At 35.5% G+C, this 17,273-nt stretch overlaps 1 protein-coding gene across 2 annotated transcripts in view; it reads left to right on the top strand.

The window, feature by feature from the left end:
• LOC129727904 (coiled-coil domain-containing protein R3HCC1L) overlaps nt 1-17,273 on the top strand; it is a 70,897-nt gene that overhangs the window by 43,231 nt on the left and 10,393 nt on the right. For both annotated transcript variants that reach the window (XM_055686177.1, XM_055686178.1), the window contains one exon: nt 13,679-14,213. In XM_055686177.1, the coding sequence (XP_055542152.1) occupies nt 13,679-14,213 (535 nt within the window). The remainder of the gene's footprint in view (nt 1-13,678; nt 14,214-17,273) is intronic.

Raw genomic sequence — 17,273 nt, 5'->3', positions numbered from 1 at the left:
GTAGACGTTGTGAAATTCATCCAGCGTTAAAAGCTCAATCATTGAAATATGATTATTCTTTCAAAAGTTGAAATTAAAAAAAAAATCTTCAAAACTTAACTTTACAACAAGTTAAAACCTTACCTTTACAAAGAAATTTCGATTCGAGCTGCAAAGGCACTTCTAGTCATAACTTTGGAATTTTTTGTGAATTTTGAAACGGGATTTCGTGGGATGAAATTTAACAATATTTGGCATCGTTTGAGTTTTTTTTTTGAAGATTGTTAAGATCAGCAGTTTTTTTTTCTTCAAACCAGGGATTTTTTTAATTTTTTTTTCAAATACCAGTTCGTGAAATTCGATTAATATAAATTTAACGTATTTAACGTTCAAATCCATTTTAAACAGCGTCTGATTTTATGACAGTGAACAGAAGAAGAAAACTCAAGTGAGTAAATAGTGTTCAGCAGGGGTTAAGTAGCAGAACTATCTATAACTTTTCAAAGCGTGTGCAATACTTCCTAAAATATATTCGATACGCTTCGCTAACTGGAACGGAGTCTCCTCGCGAACGTGAAGTTATTAATGTTGCTACTATTACTAACATGACATTATTGGTTTTTCATTATGAGTTGCAAGCTGGTGTCACCAAAACCAGCAACCGTACAGAGTAGAAAGGAGATGACATCGTCGTTTTTCTTCGACATTTCGTGTTTTCTCACCAGACCATTAGCAATAACGTTTTTTTAAGAAAAATCGTTTATCGTTTATTATATAACGAATGAAAAATTTTGCAACTGCAATCTTAAACAAAAAAAAACTTCCAGTTTGTGATTAAGCCAAAATAGCCACCCACATCAAATGACGCTGCCGGCTACCAGCAGCGCAGTGATCAGTGAACGTAAATTGGGTCAAGTTTTTTTCACGTTTTCTTGTTTTTCGTTTTGTTTTGCTCTCGCCCCTCTTTGGTTCGAAAAGTTTCGTATCACGTATCTCAAGTCATACGCGGCGTTGCAGCCTATAGGTACCTGCCTGTCCTTGACAGTTTCTTCAGTTGTTATTTTACAATCGTCTGCTGCTATCGCCTCACGAACACACTATCGCTTTCAGTTCACAAGCTAGTAAAGTGTATGTTGAACAGTCGTTTTGCGAGTTTACTTCTTTACTGCCTACGAATGGGAGATTATAGGAAACAATTGGTCAGATATTGGTTTGCTTGTGAAGCCATGATAAAATGCAATTAGGGAGTCTTTCACGTACGATGTTTTACATAATTAATTCTACATATTGGAACATGTTCAAATTTAGGAATCACTAATAATTTATTCCGTGAAAGCAAACTTCATAGCAAGCATTTTTTTTTAGTGCTCTTAGTAATGTTTTGACCGGAGTATTTATAAGGTGGCAACTACCGGGAAAACGGAGAATCGGGGAATATCGGGGATTCAATTTTTTGATCAGGAAAATCAGGGAATTTGGAAAAAATAAAGGAAAAATCTAGTGGCTTGGGATAATATGATACGAGCTAAAATATCTGAACATTGTTCAAGTGGAGCTGCTCTTCTGTACATAGGAAAAACGTTCGACAGTATTTGGCATAAAGTTTTAATTACAGAACCGTTAACCTCTAATTTTCTAATATTTACAAGAAAGATTTAAAAAAAATTAACTGTCAAAAAAAAATTCTGTCTATAATTTTAAATCTGACTGAATTCCTGCCAGAGCAGGTATGTCTTAAAATAGTTGATTTATAACACTGAACAGCAAAAGTGGAAAAAAATTGCCCAGAGCTCAAACTGGAAAATATAAAAGATTATAGCTTAATAATATAATCTTGAATTTTTGTATTCAGTTTGTGCTCTAGGGTAAAACTTGTGCTTGTCAGTGTAATTCATAACTTTAACAAACCTTCCTATTCAAAAAAACTTAGCAGAGAACTTGCTTCAGAATCATTGCTACCAGTATTAAACTAACTATCGGCAGTCAGCGAGTTATCACAACCAGGAAACACAACCATTTTTGTTCAAGAAGTTAGCAAAAGCGGAGCAAAACTGTTTTAATTACTGGTGGGAATTTTATCAGGACCAGTTTTAGTCTTATCCTTTTTAGTTTTGTGATTTATGTTAGGGTTTGCAATATTCCCGAGAATAGATTTCCCGGGAAACGGGAATGAAAAATCTCATTTCCCGGGAATTCCCGGGAACCGGGAACGGAAAAAATCCTTAGCATAAATAAGCTTTAAAATGAAGTTTATTAATAAAAAGTTTCAAACAATCGTTAACAATTTAATTATCAATTGAAGAACAAAATTTATTCAAGTTCACTCTAGAAATTCTTGAACAATCGTCTATCAATCGCCTCAGTTCCGCTGACAATTTTTCGTTAGGCCCAAATAATGTAGTTCCCTTCTGTAAAACTTTGCTTAAGATCGCTGAATGTCTGATTTCTAAAATATTTCTAAATCACCGATTCCAGCTCTTGCTACATTTCATTAGACACCAAAAGGTTCCAATACTTTTAGTTTTTTGAAGATAAAGCTGAATATTTGGCAGCCAGATTTCAGAGCATTTGAATGCCTTCGTAATTAATGTGAAATCGCGGCCACGACCCAAGTTACACTGACTGAGTTTTATTAATTTATTTATTTCTGGTCGCATTGATTTACGGGTTCCAATTTTTTTTTATCAATTTACAGGTTTCAATTTTTTTTTGTCAATAAACAAAGAAAAAATCAAGCAACTATCCGCTTAGTAGTAAACTCACTAGCAAAAAAAGACATGAGACGAAGAAAATATTTCTTAATTTATCGTTTACTGAATAAGACAGCATATATTTTTGATAAATAAATTAAGCAAATAATTTGATATTACACGGCAAGCAAATATTGATCGTCATTTCAAGCAAATATTAAAAAAGCAAGAACTTAATTACACGCTTTTTGCATAGTTGTTATAAAGGTTTTGGTTTAGAGCATTTCTAAATGTTCTGTTATTTTTTACGATAGAAACTAGTTTGTTTTTTTTCTCTGTGTGCGAGAAACGAAAACAAAACCGCGCACCAAGAAACAAAAACGAAAATTAAATGTATGCTCATTGAGCAAACTTCACCGATAATTCATGGTACTCCTTTTACCGATAATTTATGGTACTTAAAAGAATCTGTTTTGATCTAAATGAAGTTTCTAGCAAAAAAGTGTTAATCATTAATCGGTAGTAATTTTTTCTCGATAAGTAAAGACTGGCTAAAAAAGTTTAAATCGCTGCTCTAAAGTTTGTTTATTTGCGTCAATCATAGTAGACAACATCTTAAAAACAATTGCTAACATCACAAATATAGTTATGTAATTCTAGTGATCAATTTTTGCCTTTCTCCTAGAAAGGTATAGCAATCACTTGCAAAACCGAAAGTATAAAAGTGCTCCAAAGTGCCGAATGGCATATATCACTCGACTCAACTCGACGAGCTGAGCATTTTCTGTATGTGTGTGTGTGTGTGTGTGTGTGTGTATGTGCAGATTTTTATTCTCACTCACTTTTCTCAGAGATGGCTGGACCGATTTTCATGAAATTAATTGCAAATGAAAGGTCTTGTTGCCCCATAAGACCCTATTAAATTTCATTGTAATCGGATTTTTAGTTTAGAGGTAATGTTAAAAAATGTGAAAATCATGAAACATCAATATCTCAGAAACTACACAACCGATTTGAACAAAATTGGTCTCAAAAGAACGGGCTACCTAGAAAACCCTTAGGTTTTGAATTTCATAAAGATTGAACTTGTGGTTCAAAAGTTATGAAAAGAAACGTGTTCTGAAGACTGTTCAATCTCACTCATGTTTCTCAGAGATGGCTGGACCGATTTTCATAAAATCAGTGTCAAATGGAAGGTCTAGTTGCCCCATAAGACCCTATTGATTTGTTTTGCAGTCGGACTATTACCTTGCCTGTTATGTTTAAAAATGTGAAATCCAGCTATGCAAAGGAACATACTCCGAAGACTACTTGGACTCACTCACTTTTCTCAGAGATGGCTGACCCGATTTCCACAAGATTAGTGTCAAATGAATGGTCTAGCTGCCTCAAAAGCCCCTATTGAATTTTACTGTAATCGAACTGTAACTTCATTTGTAATGTGCCGACTTGTGAAAATCACGAAACTTCATTATCTCAGAAGCTACACAACCGATTTAATTATTGTTATCAGATGAGCGGGCTAGTTAAGGGTCAACTGATGAATTATGATTGAACACGTGGTTTCAAAGTTTGGCTGCCCTACACGTTCCCATTCCATTTGATTATAATCGAACTTAAGCAACCGTTATGTAATAAATTGTTAATAAAACAACTAAAGTCTATAGTCTAGTGTCATACGAACGAGTCATCTCTCAAACTTACAAATAACAAACTTCATAACAATTTGATATGTGGCTCAAAAGTTATGGAAAGAAGAGAAATTCAAAGACTATTTAAAACTATACCTGCTTTGATCGATATATGTGGCCTCAACATAATTTAAATGTGGTGTCGTACTATTGAACGTTCCAAGTTCATTGATTCCTTTCCTCGGTTTGTTTGAAGTCTGCAAATGCACGACGAATCGGTCATAGGATATGATCAAAGTCAAATAACAAATCGTTTGAAATGATTGGTTTTATCGAAATGACAACCTCCTCGACGTTTGGCTTCTGTACATCATCTTTATTCTGAATATATTCATATTGGGTGGTATTCTGTCATTATCAGCAGACTTTCTGGCATCAATCTGACACCGAACATACCCATATTGGGAGGTATTTTTGGTTGTTTTCCGGAAACTAAAAGTGGTCGTGTTCAAATTCAAAATAGTGTCCAGGGTCAATGTTTGGTTTCTATGCATCATCGCGTTTACGGAAATATCCATATTGAGTATTATTCGGTCATTTCCGACTGTTGCCTATAAGTTGCCATTTAGCAATTCAAAATGGTGCCTAAGGTCAATTGTTAGCTCCTTGCATCATTCTGGTTTCAGAGATACTCTTATTGGATAGTATTTGTTTATTTTAGGCTGTTTTTCACAAACCGGTAGTCGCCATCTTGGATTTCAACATGGTATTTAGGATACTGGTTAAAGAAAAACTCATATTGGGTGATATTTGGTCACTTTGGACTGTTTTTCAGAAGCCGAAAGTCGTCATTTTAGACTTTAAAATTGCCTGTGAAATCAATTTCTGTCATCTGGGCGTAATTCTGGTTCCGAAAACATTCATATTGAATGGTATTTGGTCATTTCCGGCTGGTTGCCAGACACCGGAAGTCACCATCTTAAAATTCAAGATTGTGCCTGTGATCAATTTTTAGCTTCTGTGCATCTTTCTGGTTCCAGAAATACTAATATTTAATGGGAATCGTCCATTTCAGGCTGTTTTCCAGAAACCGGAAGTTGCCATCTTACAATTCAAAATTCAATTCCAGTGCATCATTACGGTTCCGGAAATACCCATATTGGGTGGTATTTGGTCATTTGCCGCTGTTTTACCGACACCGGAAGTCGCCATTTTGGATTTCATAATGGCATTTGGAGACAGTTTTTGGATTTTGAACGGCATACTGGTTAAAGAAAAACTAATATTGGGTGGTATTTGGTCATTTTCAGCTGTTTTCAGAAACCGGAAGTTGCCATCTTAGAATTTAAAATGCTATCTGTGGTCGATTTTAGCTCCTGTGTATTATTCTAGATCCGGATATTATTATATTGGGTGGAAATCGGCCATTTTCGGCTGTTTTCCAGAAACCGGAATTTGCCATCTTACAATCCAAAATGTTGTCTGAGGTCGATTATGGAACATATTTGTTACCACTAAAAACATTCACCTGCCAATATGGTTCCATTTACACTGGGGTCGCTTTTTATGCGGGTGGTTTTTATGCGTTTTTTTGAACGGAATATTTCAACAATAAAGCGTATTATTTTTACTCGATTCGGAAGATGGTTTGTACGCGGTATCGAATAAGTTTAGTATGAATATATCTAAACTAATCTTTTAAATGCGGTACTACCAACCACGTAAAAAGCGACCCCAGTGTAGTTGATTAGTTCGCGAGATGTGCAAAAATTTGTGAATAAACATGTACTTCCAGAAGAGGGAGGGGCGTCAAACCATTATGGACATATTTGTTACCTCTAAAAACATTCACATACCAAATTTGGTTGTATTTTCTTGATTGGTTCTTAAGCTGTGCGAAATTTGTGTTTCATTTTCATGGGATCCCTCCCTTATAGAAGAGGGAGTCGGGTTTCAAACCATTATGTACATATTTGTTACCACTAAAAACATTTACCTGCCAAATTTTTGTTCCATTTATCAATCAACCAACTACCGAACCTTTATCGGCACCAAAAACCCCTACATACAAATTTTCACGTCGATCGGTTCGGTAGTTTTCGGGCCTATATGGATCAGACAGACAGACAGACTTGACTGCATTTTTATATGTAAAGATTACAACATCAATATTTTAGAACCTAAAGAGTGAATATACATTTATTGGATTGAAGCGTTCATGTAAATCTATTTTTACAAAGAAAAAATGGAATGAGAAAGGCTGGGTCTGACCGCTAGGTGGATTAATTTAGGTTTTCCAAAGAGCATTTCGTGACATCGTTAAATCAATAACTTCACAATATTTATAAAAAAGACTCATCATAATATTACCTGGTCCGACCATGGCATTTTCTGTTCTATAAGTATTTAATACAAAAAATTTTCGTGTTCTCAATGAGCGCGTAGGAGCATAGAGGTTGAGTTTTTCTAGTAAATTTTCTGAACATATACGTTGTGAAACTAAATCGTTAACAAGAGTAACCGAAGCAATTTTTCTTCTTGTTTTCCAGCGTTTCTATATTAATAAGCATGCAACGCGATTCATAACACGGGAGAGGAAATGAATTCCAACCTAGTTTTCTTAGTGCATATAACAAAAACTGTTTTTGTACGAATTCGATTCTATTGGAATGGACGTCTTGATAAGGCGACCAAACAACACTACAGTATTCTAAAATAGATCTAACATATGTAGCAAAGAGAGCTTTTATATTGTACGGGTCTACGGAATGGTAGCTGATCCTTTTTATGAAACTTAGCATACTGTTGGCTTTATTGATGATCGTATTGTAATGATCAATGAATGTTAACTTAGAATCCATAATCACTCCTAAATCTCTAATTTGATAACACCTTTCTGTAGTTTGCTGTCCAAGAGTGCAACTGAAATGTTCAGGATTTTTTTTTCTTGTGTAGGATATGATATTGCATTCTTTTACGTTGAGATCAAGAAGACTTTTTTTACACCTAATGTAGAAAATGTCAGCCTCTTTTTGGAATTGTTGGATGTCTGATTTGGTTCGGCATATATTAATACTTTGAGACGATTCAACACAAGAGTAACGTCATTAACAAACAAAACGAAGAGCAAAGAGCCTAAATGGGAGCCTTGTGGAACTCAAGATATCACATTAACTGGTACAGAAAGGTGTCCCTTGAACCTAACCGTTTGTGTCCTATTCGTCAAATAAGATTCAATCCATCTAAGTAGGCCTGACTCAAATCCCAGTTTTTTTTTCAAATTTAAACATAAGCATGGGAATATCTACTTTGTCAAAAGCTTTACTGAAATCCGTGTATAGAGTTTCCACGAAGTTACCTCTGTCCATAGACGCAAGACGGTTTGAAAAAAACTCGCAAACTTGTTGCAGATTTGCTTTGAGTCAGTAGTGACAAAGTTCTCATATTGCATGCGAGATGGGAAGTTATTAGATTAGTAAGTTTTGGGAGCTTTTTGTTTCCTATTCTTCAAATTTTTAATTTCCCTGAAAAATCAAACTGGATCTTTTGAGCTAGCCATTTTCTTTTTGGTACAGTAGAGTCTATAACACCGTACAATGCGGATAAGAAATTATCAACCGCTTTGTTCATATCTGTTTCATTTTTTAGGAGTGATTGCCAGTCGATGTCAGTTAATTTACGATTGATTAGTTCAAAACTTGATTTAGTGAAGTCATATTTATATTCAGGCTCATGATCAGAGGGTCGTGATCTCTCGAATCAATCATTAGCGAGTACTCAATTGCAGTATGAAAAAGTCGAATTTACAACCGTATTCGTTCAGACGTTCTACTACTTTTAATAAATGTCAATGAATAAACGAGAAAATACCTAATCTTCGATAAACACCCACTATAGCTACCCACACACGTGCAACGGTAATCCATACATACGAACGAATGAGAAATTTAATTCGATAGCGTGCGCTTTTATAAGTGACTAATAATTGCCACCACTCGCTTTCTGCTGCTCCAGAAAGAACCGTCCGCTTTGCCGGTCAACGCACGAATGAAAAATTTAACTCGATGGCGTGCGTATGATACCGGTAGAGTTTTGTAATGTGATGATGAGGTGAAATGCTCGAATGGCACCTTATATATCAAGGTTTCGTCAGTTATTTGGAGAGAGGGAGGAGTTTAGAAGAATAGGGAATGGTAAGGAAAGTAAAAAAGCATCGGAAACAGTGACCTCGAGTGAAACAACAACAACAACAAATCGTTTACAAAGTTGGATCGATTGTATCCATTAGTGTCGGTTGTGCTTGGGAAAAAAGGTGGTGATGGGTTGCTGGGTATGATTTAGACAATCGATGTTATTTGCCAATTTTCCAATAGTGTATCTCAAACAATAGGTTGTTTTTTGTTACATGAATTAAACCGTCAAAGAATGTCTGATTGGTTGATGCCAAAACCTCGTTATTCTGAAAAAAATGACTGATATATAAACTCTCAGAACCTGAACACTTTTCACTGGTTGAATCACTAGATTTTCGAATTCAGGCGCCTAACTTCGATATAGATGTTAGTCCAACGTCAAAACCTCAGTGAAAACACCAAATGTAAATACATTTTCGCCTAACTACTGAACTAATGTGCCATTTTGAATACAGAAAACTACTAATTGACAATGAGGCATTGCTCAAATTTATCATTATAAAAACACTATGATGTTAACATAGATTTATTACTTGATAGTTCTCCTGCTATTCAACGATTTAGTACTGAAATAAAAATTGAGCTCGCACAATTATTAAATAAGTTCAAGGACCGAAATCGTTTTTTGTCTGTCTTCATACTCTACATAGGGTAACGGGGGTATTTTGGCCCACCCGGGTACATTTTAGGTATTTTATCTGATAAATTCAATGAATATTAGAAAACTATGCATGCAACATTGAATAACACACCTAAGAATCATACTACACTATAATTTTCGGCGAAAAACTGGCTCTAGGTAGTGTTATTTTGGAATTAGTTCATACATATTCAAAGTCATGGCTGAGTCAACCCAAAGTCAAGAGGAAGTGGTAATATACAAGTCAACGTCCGGAAGCTATTGTAACAAATATGTATGCTTATGAAACAATTCGTTGTTGTAGTAACATCAATAAAATGTCCTAGAAACAGTTTTTATACTCTAACATGTTGGAAAAAGTTAAAAAGTGGTTAAACGCATGACCGAAATATGTTTGCCTCTTTCTGAAGCAAACATATTTTGGCCATGCCAAGTTTTGACATCTCTTTGATTACCGTTCGCCCGTTGCACGTGAACAAAGAAGCAGCTTGTGACAATTTACAGGTAATTACTTCTTAATTTATCACATTTAACGATATAAAATTAGATGAGAATGCTTGTCAAACCGCTATAAGCCAAATCATTTCATTTTTAGATACCTAAATTTACAAAAATTCACAGCAGAAGAATGTTCTCCTCAAACCCACTATTTTTGCTCTAAAAATACCGATGATGATCTTTAATATAATTAGTCCGAACTATTTCCATACACGTCTGTAGATATAAAGGTGGGCCAAAGTAAAAATTTGGGGGACCAAAATATGTTTTTAGTACTTCGTAGAAATTTTGATATTTCTAGGATATTTTTCAATATATTGCATTGTTGAACGGTGTATATTAAAATAGACACTTAGCTTTTAACAATGGTATAATAGAGTAGGTATTTATGTTGAAAAATTGTGTTTGTTTTTATTGAACTGTGCGAACACTTCCCAAAGCTGGCCAAAATACCCCCGTTACCCTAGGTTGCAACCAGTTTTATTTTCGAGAAAATTACCATCATGCATTGATTTTTAAAACTGAAATTTTCAAGAATTTCATCAATCTCTCTAACAAAACACGAAGAAAAATTATGCTCATATACTTTAGACCTAGTAAATTAGCGAAAATGTCCTTTCTAATCACGAATGTCATCTGTGTAAAATCTCGGTTCAATCTTACTGAAATTTTGGCACAAAATATCTCGAAAGTGTTACTGAATCATGGTTTCTATATTCTAATACATTTATTTTACTGAGTTCTCAGTAAATTGCGATTAAACCGGGATAGCGAGTAATATGCATAATTGAGCGAGAGAATAATTTTCATGTGTGTGGAGAGAAGGACATAAATGATTGTCTTTGTTTATGTAAAAAATGTTGGAAACTCTCAATATAAGAACCAACTCCATTTTCTTTTCTTTTTGTTATTGTTCACAATGTTAACGGGTGACAACTAAAATTTTGGGTTATTTTTATCTATTGCTTTCAACAAAAGTAGATATACTGCAGTTCTCATAAAGATACATTAATTAATTAATTGATTATCAACGAAAAAAAATAACAACCGGCTTACCGACGAAGTTTTTCCATGATAATGGATGTTTATATCGATTTTTCGAATGCATCTCTTGATTCTACCAATCATCTGTTTAGAGTTCGTTGTTCTCCAGTTATTTTTGTGAACCGAGGAACTTGTAATACCAAGAAAATCTTCTAAAATTCTTCTCATTTGGCTCGACAAAAAACTCACGAGAGCAACCATTTCCTCTTACTCCCCAAATGTGAAATGCTTCTCTTTTGTGCATTTTGCTCCTGAACATGAACAATCCTCTGTGCAGTTTTTTTTTTCAAATCGGGCTCACGCGGATATCTCGTTTTTTTTTTTTCAAAAAGTAAAAATTTGCAAACACAACACAACAGTGGAATATGTAGCAATTATATAATGTAGCAAATTCTATAATGTAGCAACATTAGTTGGTATGTCGCATAGTTGAGAATACTAGACAAGCAAACTAAGCCAACCTGACCAAAAAGATAGCATACGTATCGATTCAGCACTATGTTCTCATCGTCTCATAGTTTATCGTAGCAGTACTTTTTTAAGTTGGTGAAACCCATCGATCTTCCTACGAAAGAATTTTTTAATAGCTCAGTCATTACTCGACCCTCGTTGGTTAGATGTTGCTCTGGGCTTGCATCGTTCTTCACAGTTAAAGTCTTTCGTATCGTAGATGGTCATAGCATACTGACTGGTGAATGGACCGTTGTGGAACTCCAGATTGTAATTTAATTTCCGCTTTTAGTATCGAGTATCAGACACTGGTTTTGCACAGAAATCTTTTATCTACTAGACAGTGTTAACATTGTCGAAAGATGGTTGATTAGTATAAAAATGTTAAAACTTCTACTTCTCAAGTTTTGTTCTTTTGGCTTCCAAGTTTAATGTAGAATATGATATTTTTGAAACTGATTTGAAATAAAATCCCAAATCAAAAATCGACAAAAGTGGCTATTGTGTCAATAATTATAAAATACAGTTTTTAAATCTTTCCGAAATTATTAAATTTTTTGTTTAGCATGCTTTGTCATTTTGATGTCGTTGCTACTCTAACACAGACATCGTTTAAATGTACCTAATACAATGAGAAACTTTTCAAAGTCATCATATAAGACATCTATTATTGGTTTAATCAATCTATGAGTTTATATATTTAAAAATATATCCAGAAAAAAAGGTTTGTTATTCGGAAAATGTTCAGTTTCAAAAATATGCGCGCGTCAGGGTATAAAGATATTAGTTATCTCAACCGTATTTGTATTCTTTTCTACTGTGTGAAAAGGATGTGCGCCTCGTTCTATAAATAACACACCGCAGAACTAGCTAATGGAAAACCAACCGAACCAAGAAAATTCTCCGGAAAATAGCGTACGTATCGATGGAGAACAACGTTGATCGTTCATCAGTTCTTTTATTCCAGTTGCTTTCCGCGACCTTAGTAAATAGAAAACTCGGTTACACGCAGTAACGCAATTTTTTAATAGCTCAGTCAATACTCGACTCTCGTCAGATGCTGCTCTGAGCTAACTTTACTAATAAATTGTTGGCTTTTTTTCTAACTGCCATACACAGCCAACATTCTGAAGAGAAAAAGTTACGCAATTTCCTTTGCTACTCAGTGTGGCATTTTGATTTTTGCCAGCATTGCTAACGACAACAACGTACCTTGAGACCAACTGTAAGAATTTTCCCAATTAAAGATATTTAATAAAAACTATCCCACGCGCATCCCAGAAAAACGATGCCATGTCGTTGCCAACGGATTAAGCTGTCTTGACCTTCTATTAAGGTGGTTGTTCCCGTTTGGTTCAGTGTGTCGATTGTTATCTCATTTTGCAAGTAAAAAAGCACGTATTTTTTACACAAATGTGTATAGTCCTCTATGATCCTGGTTGATTTCAATTTCTTTAGCAACATCGTTCAGTATCCTGCAAACTTGACTGTACTAGGTAGTAAACATTCTAGTTGCTGGTCTCAGTTAATCTATATTTCGATGTTGATAATCTAATATAAACGATTCCTCAAGTATTTTTTAGTATGAACTAGTATTGATCTAGTTTTGTTCATGCAGTTTTGTTACCCATCCAAATTTTCTATATCTAGGTATCACGTACCCACGGACCACACACATGCAACGATGGGCCGATATCAGTTGAACTTGATCCGTATTCATGAAAAAAGAAACCGGTGTCAATTTCCACTACACACAATAGTATCGCTGATGCTATTCACCTCCGTATAATCGTTGTGCGGCGGTGCCGGTAACCTTGGGGCATCGCTTACAATCGCGACAGCAGTCGCTGCTTCCAAAACGTACCCAGCGCGGTGCTATGCTGCTGCTCCGAGTGCCAAAACTGGTGGTGATTCCAATAGCAAAACAAAAACATAACCCACATTCGTGATTGGTGTGATCAAATTTGTGTGCTGCGCTTCGCCTCACTCCAACCGGTTAAGCCGATCGGTGCTGGCGCTCGCGCGCCACTATTATTTAAATGATGACCTTAAAACACTTTCCGACTTTTGCTTTGCTCGCACCCCTCAGGCTATGATGCCATTTACTCGGTTTTGCTGCGTCGTCGCGGAGGTTTGCTCTTTTGCAAGCTATTGGAGTCAATCTCCTCGTGGCCTTTAAAATCGTCGTTGATCAACGATGCAGCGAACGGCCGGCGTTACATCACCCGAGCGAATCGCACGGGCATTTTGCATCGACCTTAAGCTCTGCTCACATTCGAAAGAGTTAATGAGGAGTTGCGGCACTCTCAGACCGCGTGTTGCTTACCAATTTAAACATTTGTTTTGTTCGTACCGATGCGAAACCATACATTTGGCAATGTTGTGGTGGTCGTTGCAAAATGAAAAGAAAAGGAGATACCTTTCTAATGACTAAAACATTGGCCGACCTAAATGTATGGTTATTCTCATAATACTACCTGAATACGCTCTATAACATCAGTGATTAACCTCGACAAGCTAATTACAACTTCTGTCTTTGTCTCTTCATTACAGCCCCCCCGCTAGCGTCGTCACCACCTTCCACTGCAGGCGGAAAATTTTCCACCGTAGGAATCTATCGACCACCGGCTGTCAGGAAAACATTAAAACTATCGGAGAGTGCCATCCAGCTTGCACCACCGGCTGCCTGCGAAAACCCAAACGATTACAGCTATCAGCAGCAGTATGTGACATTTCCTCCGGCAGCTCAATCGCCTGGTGATCCAGCAACAGCTGAAAGCGGCCAGCTAAAGCCAGCAAGTGAAGGCAAGCATAGTTGCTCCACTGACAGCGAGCGCCACTGTCCGTGTGCAAACAATCCAAATAGTGCTTTACGGAAAATAGTTAATATCCGGGGCAACCAGCAGGCCACAGTAGATGCCGCTGATGCAACGGAACCACTAGCCGATAGTAACAATAACAATAAACACCACAGTAGTAGCAGTAGCAGTGATAGTAAAACCGAGTCGTCCCCACAGCAGCAACAGCCAGTCGATAGCTCCGTTGCGGCCACTAGTCAGGGGTGCCAGATTACAGCAGGCAGCACTAGGTATGTGAGGATTAAGGCCATCGATGGTAACTGACAAATGAGATGTGCAATTACATGGTACTTTATTGCTTGATTGCGGTTTAATCAGATTAATGGTTTAGAGGGAACATTTTATAGGCAGCCTAATAAACAGTGCCTATCATTTATAACTTTAAGGCAACTCGAGAGTAGCAAACAAAAATGGAATTAACTATACCTGCCACCTTTATACTAGGGGCAGTTCTGAAGAGAGGAAACAAAAACATCTTGAGGATCATCAATGGTGAAAATGATTGATTAGTCTTTTTGAAGTTTTATAAAATGTCACGAACTATTCCGTGTTTTAGTCCCGAAAGTTTTCTTATGTTTATTTTACCTCAAGTATAATAATTTTTTAGTATTGAATCCACAAAAAGCCGACTTCAAGCCACCACTTTGAATTTTCAGAAGTAAAAAACGCTGTTTATGTTTGCTGCGGTGAAGCGAACATGAAATAGCGTTTTCATGTGTTATCTATTTCCGAGACTTGTGCTTCTGAAAATTCGAAGTGGTGGCTCCTAATAGCGAATTTCTTTATTCCACCAGCTCACCTCGTTTTGACCTGGAAGCGCACTAACTGCTGTCAAAACCCTTCTTTATTCGCTCGATTTTGACCCAGTTTTGACCTGCCGTGCTGCCCGAAGCGCACTGTAAAATTTGTCAGCTTCAACCCACCACCGCACGTGCTAAGTTCGTAAACAAATATCTGGCATCTCTTTCTTACTTGCGTCGTTAATGGCGATGACGTTTTATAATTCCTCGGTAGTTTTGCCCGCACACAGTGGAATAAAGAAATTCGCTATAAGTTGCCGTTTGTCGATTCAATACCGTTTCACCTTAAACGTTGCAAAGCTATTTTCAACTTGAGAAGAAACCGATGTCGATTTCGGTCTAAGATTGAAACTTTAGAAGGTCCTAATGGGAAACTCTAAATTTCTAAATCCAGGAAATAGCTATCGAGGTCTAAAATAGAAATATTTAAAAAAATATTTTGTAGAAAAATTGGCAAGTTTGAATGCTATTGAAACGATGGACAATAAAATATGTAGCGTCAAACACCCTCAGAAGCAAGAGGAACCTTATAATGTTAAAACCTTGTAGTGTTTGAAAATGCGAATTGAATTTTTTTAATTTGTTTTCTCTCGTTTTACTCGTGATGAATTCTATTTGTATTCGTAACTTGTACGCAGATTTCGAAAATTACTTGTTGTTTGGAGTTAACACAAATATTTCTTACACTATCTATACTATCAAAAATTGAAAAATCATTTAAAGTCAAAGAGATCATCTCTGCGTTTCTCGACATTGAAGGCGCATTTAATAATGCATCTCATAATTCGATGAAAGGTGTTATGATACGTAACTTCGACATAACTATCGTTGATTGGATATTTGAAATATTACAAAAAAAAGAGGAATAACTTGCAATCATGAAACCTTAAAAGTCACAGTAAGAAAGTTGTGGTTTTTAGTGGTTGATGAGCTGGTGAAGTAATCACAAGGTTTTGGAGTACCTAGTTCGTGGAAAATATGAGAACGAATCAGAGATAAAGTTCAACATGCTCTAAATTTAACTAAAATTTTGTGGGAAAAGGAGGGACTATCAATAAATTTTCTTATTTGTGTCTCAATGGATTGAAATTATAACTTTCTCTAGAAATCAATTATTTAGGAATAATTCTAGATTAAATAAAATAGCAAATTAAACTGGAACTTACACCTAGAAAAGCAATAAGTAAGGCTACAAGTGGCTTATGAATTAGTAAAAAAACTTTGATAGGAAATAGGGATTGAAGCCTAAAATTATCCACTGGATCTATACGGCTGTCGCTAGACACAGAATAACATATGCGTCCCTTGCATGGTGGCCAAAGGTAAATGTTAAGTATGCTCAGAAAAAACTGGAAAAGTTGCACAGTCTTGGTACAATTTCCATCACGGGAGCAATTCGAAGTACAATTCTGCAAAACAAAAACTACAAAAACTGCTCAAGAAATCTTACGTCTTACGTACGTGGCGAGCTGTAATTTAAAACATTTCGACCAGTTTTTTAATTCTTCATTTGAAAATCGAAGGACAACGATAAATATGTTTTAAAAGTCACATTTCGCTCAAGAAACTTATCTTTTTCAAATGATATATGAAAACTAGTTTAGAGCAAAATCATTTCAAATCGCTTGGAAATACGCGAAAATTTAATCGACCATTTCTGATTTGAATGAAACTTTGCACACGTATTTGGCTTAGCAAACTGAGCATTTTTCACAGATGGAGAGATTTTTTACACCCATGAGTTACATTCTAAAAGGGCGTATGCCTTTTGGCATAGGTTTTATTCGAAGCATTGTAGCCCAGAAACCGTTGGTTGTATAGAAAAACTGTCTGAGAATGAGTTGTAGCGAATCGAAAATGCATCATAAAAAAAATATCCACTGTACAAAAAAAATTTTTTTTGACCAAAAATAATTAAAAACAAACATTAAATTTCAATTTAAAAAAAAAGAGTTGAATTTTTTTTTCTAAAGAAACTTGACGTTAATACGCAACTTTTAAAAAAAAGTACAGGATGGAGAAATGAAAAATAATTTTTTTATGGTAGATTAATTTTTTTATTAAAATTCTAATTCAAACATTTTTCAAAATATTTGTATTCTGATGATTTTAAAAGATGCAGAGAGTCATTTTGAATCAAAAAGCTGTTAGTAGTAAATATTCTAAAGGCATCGGTTTTCGAGTTATTTCTAATTTAAGCTCGAAAAAATATAATTATTTAGGGAAATACACGTTTTTCTTAATTTGTCCATTGTTTTCCAGCAAAAACCATACGTTCATTGGAATGCTTGATCAAAAATATACAATTCATTCTTTGACAACAAAACAATTGGGCGAACGGTTCTCAAGAAAAGAGTTAAATGTTCTAAGTGTTATAAATATATTTAAGAATCGAATATTTATTTTCGAGTTTTATTATCTTAGGAACATATTTTTTTATGACATAGATACTTTACAGAGTTTTAGTTTCACCTTATATTTTATATACAT

This window comes from Wyeomyia smithii, chromosome 3 (assembly GCF_029784165.1).
Source record: "Wyeomyia smithii strain HCP4-BCI-WySm-NY-G18 chromosome 3, ASM2978416v1, whole genome shotgun sequence".
In the NCBI taxonomy this organism is placed as follows: Eukaryota; Metazoa; Arthropoda; class Insecta; order Diptera; family Culicidae; genus Wyeomyia; species Wyeomyia smithii.
The sequence above is the reverse complement of the archived record's forward strand: the minus strand, read 5'-3'. Positions and strand labels throughout refer to the sequence as shown.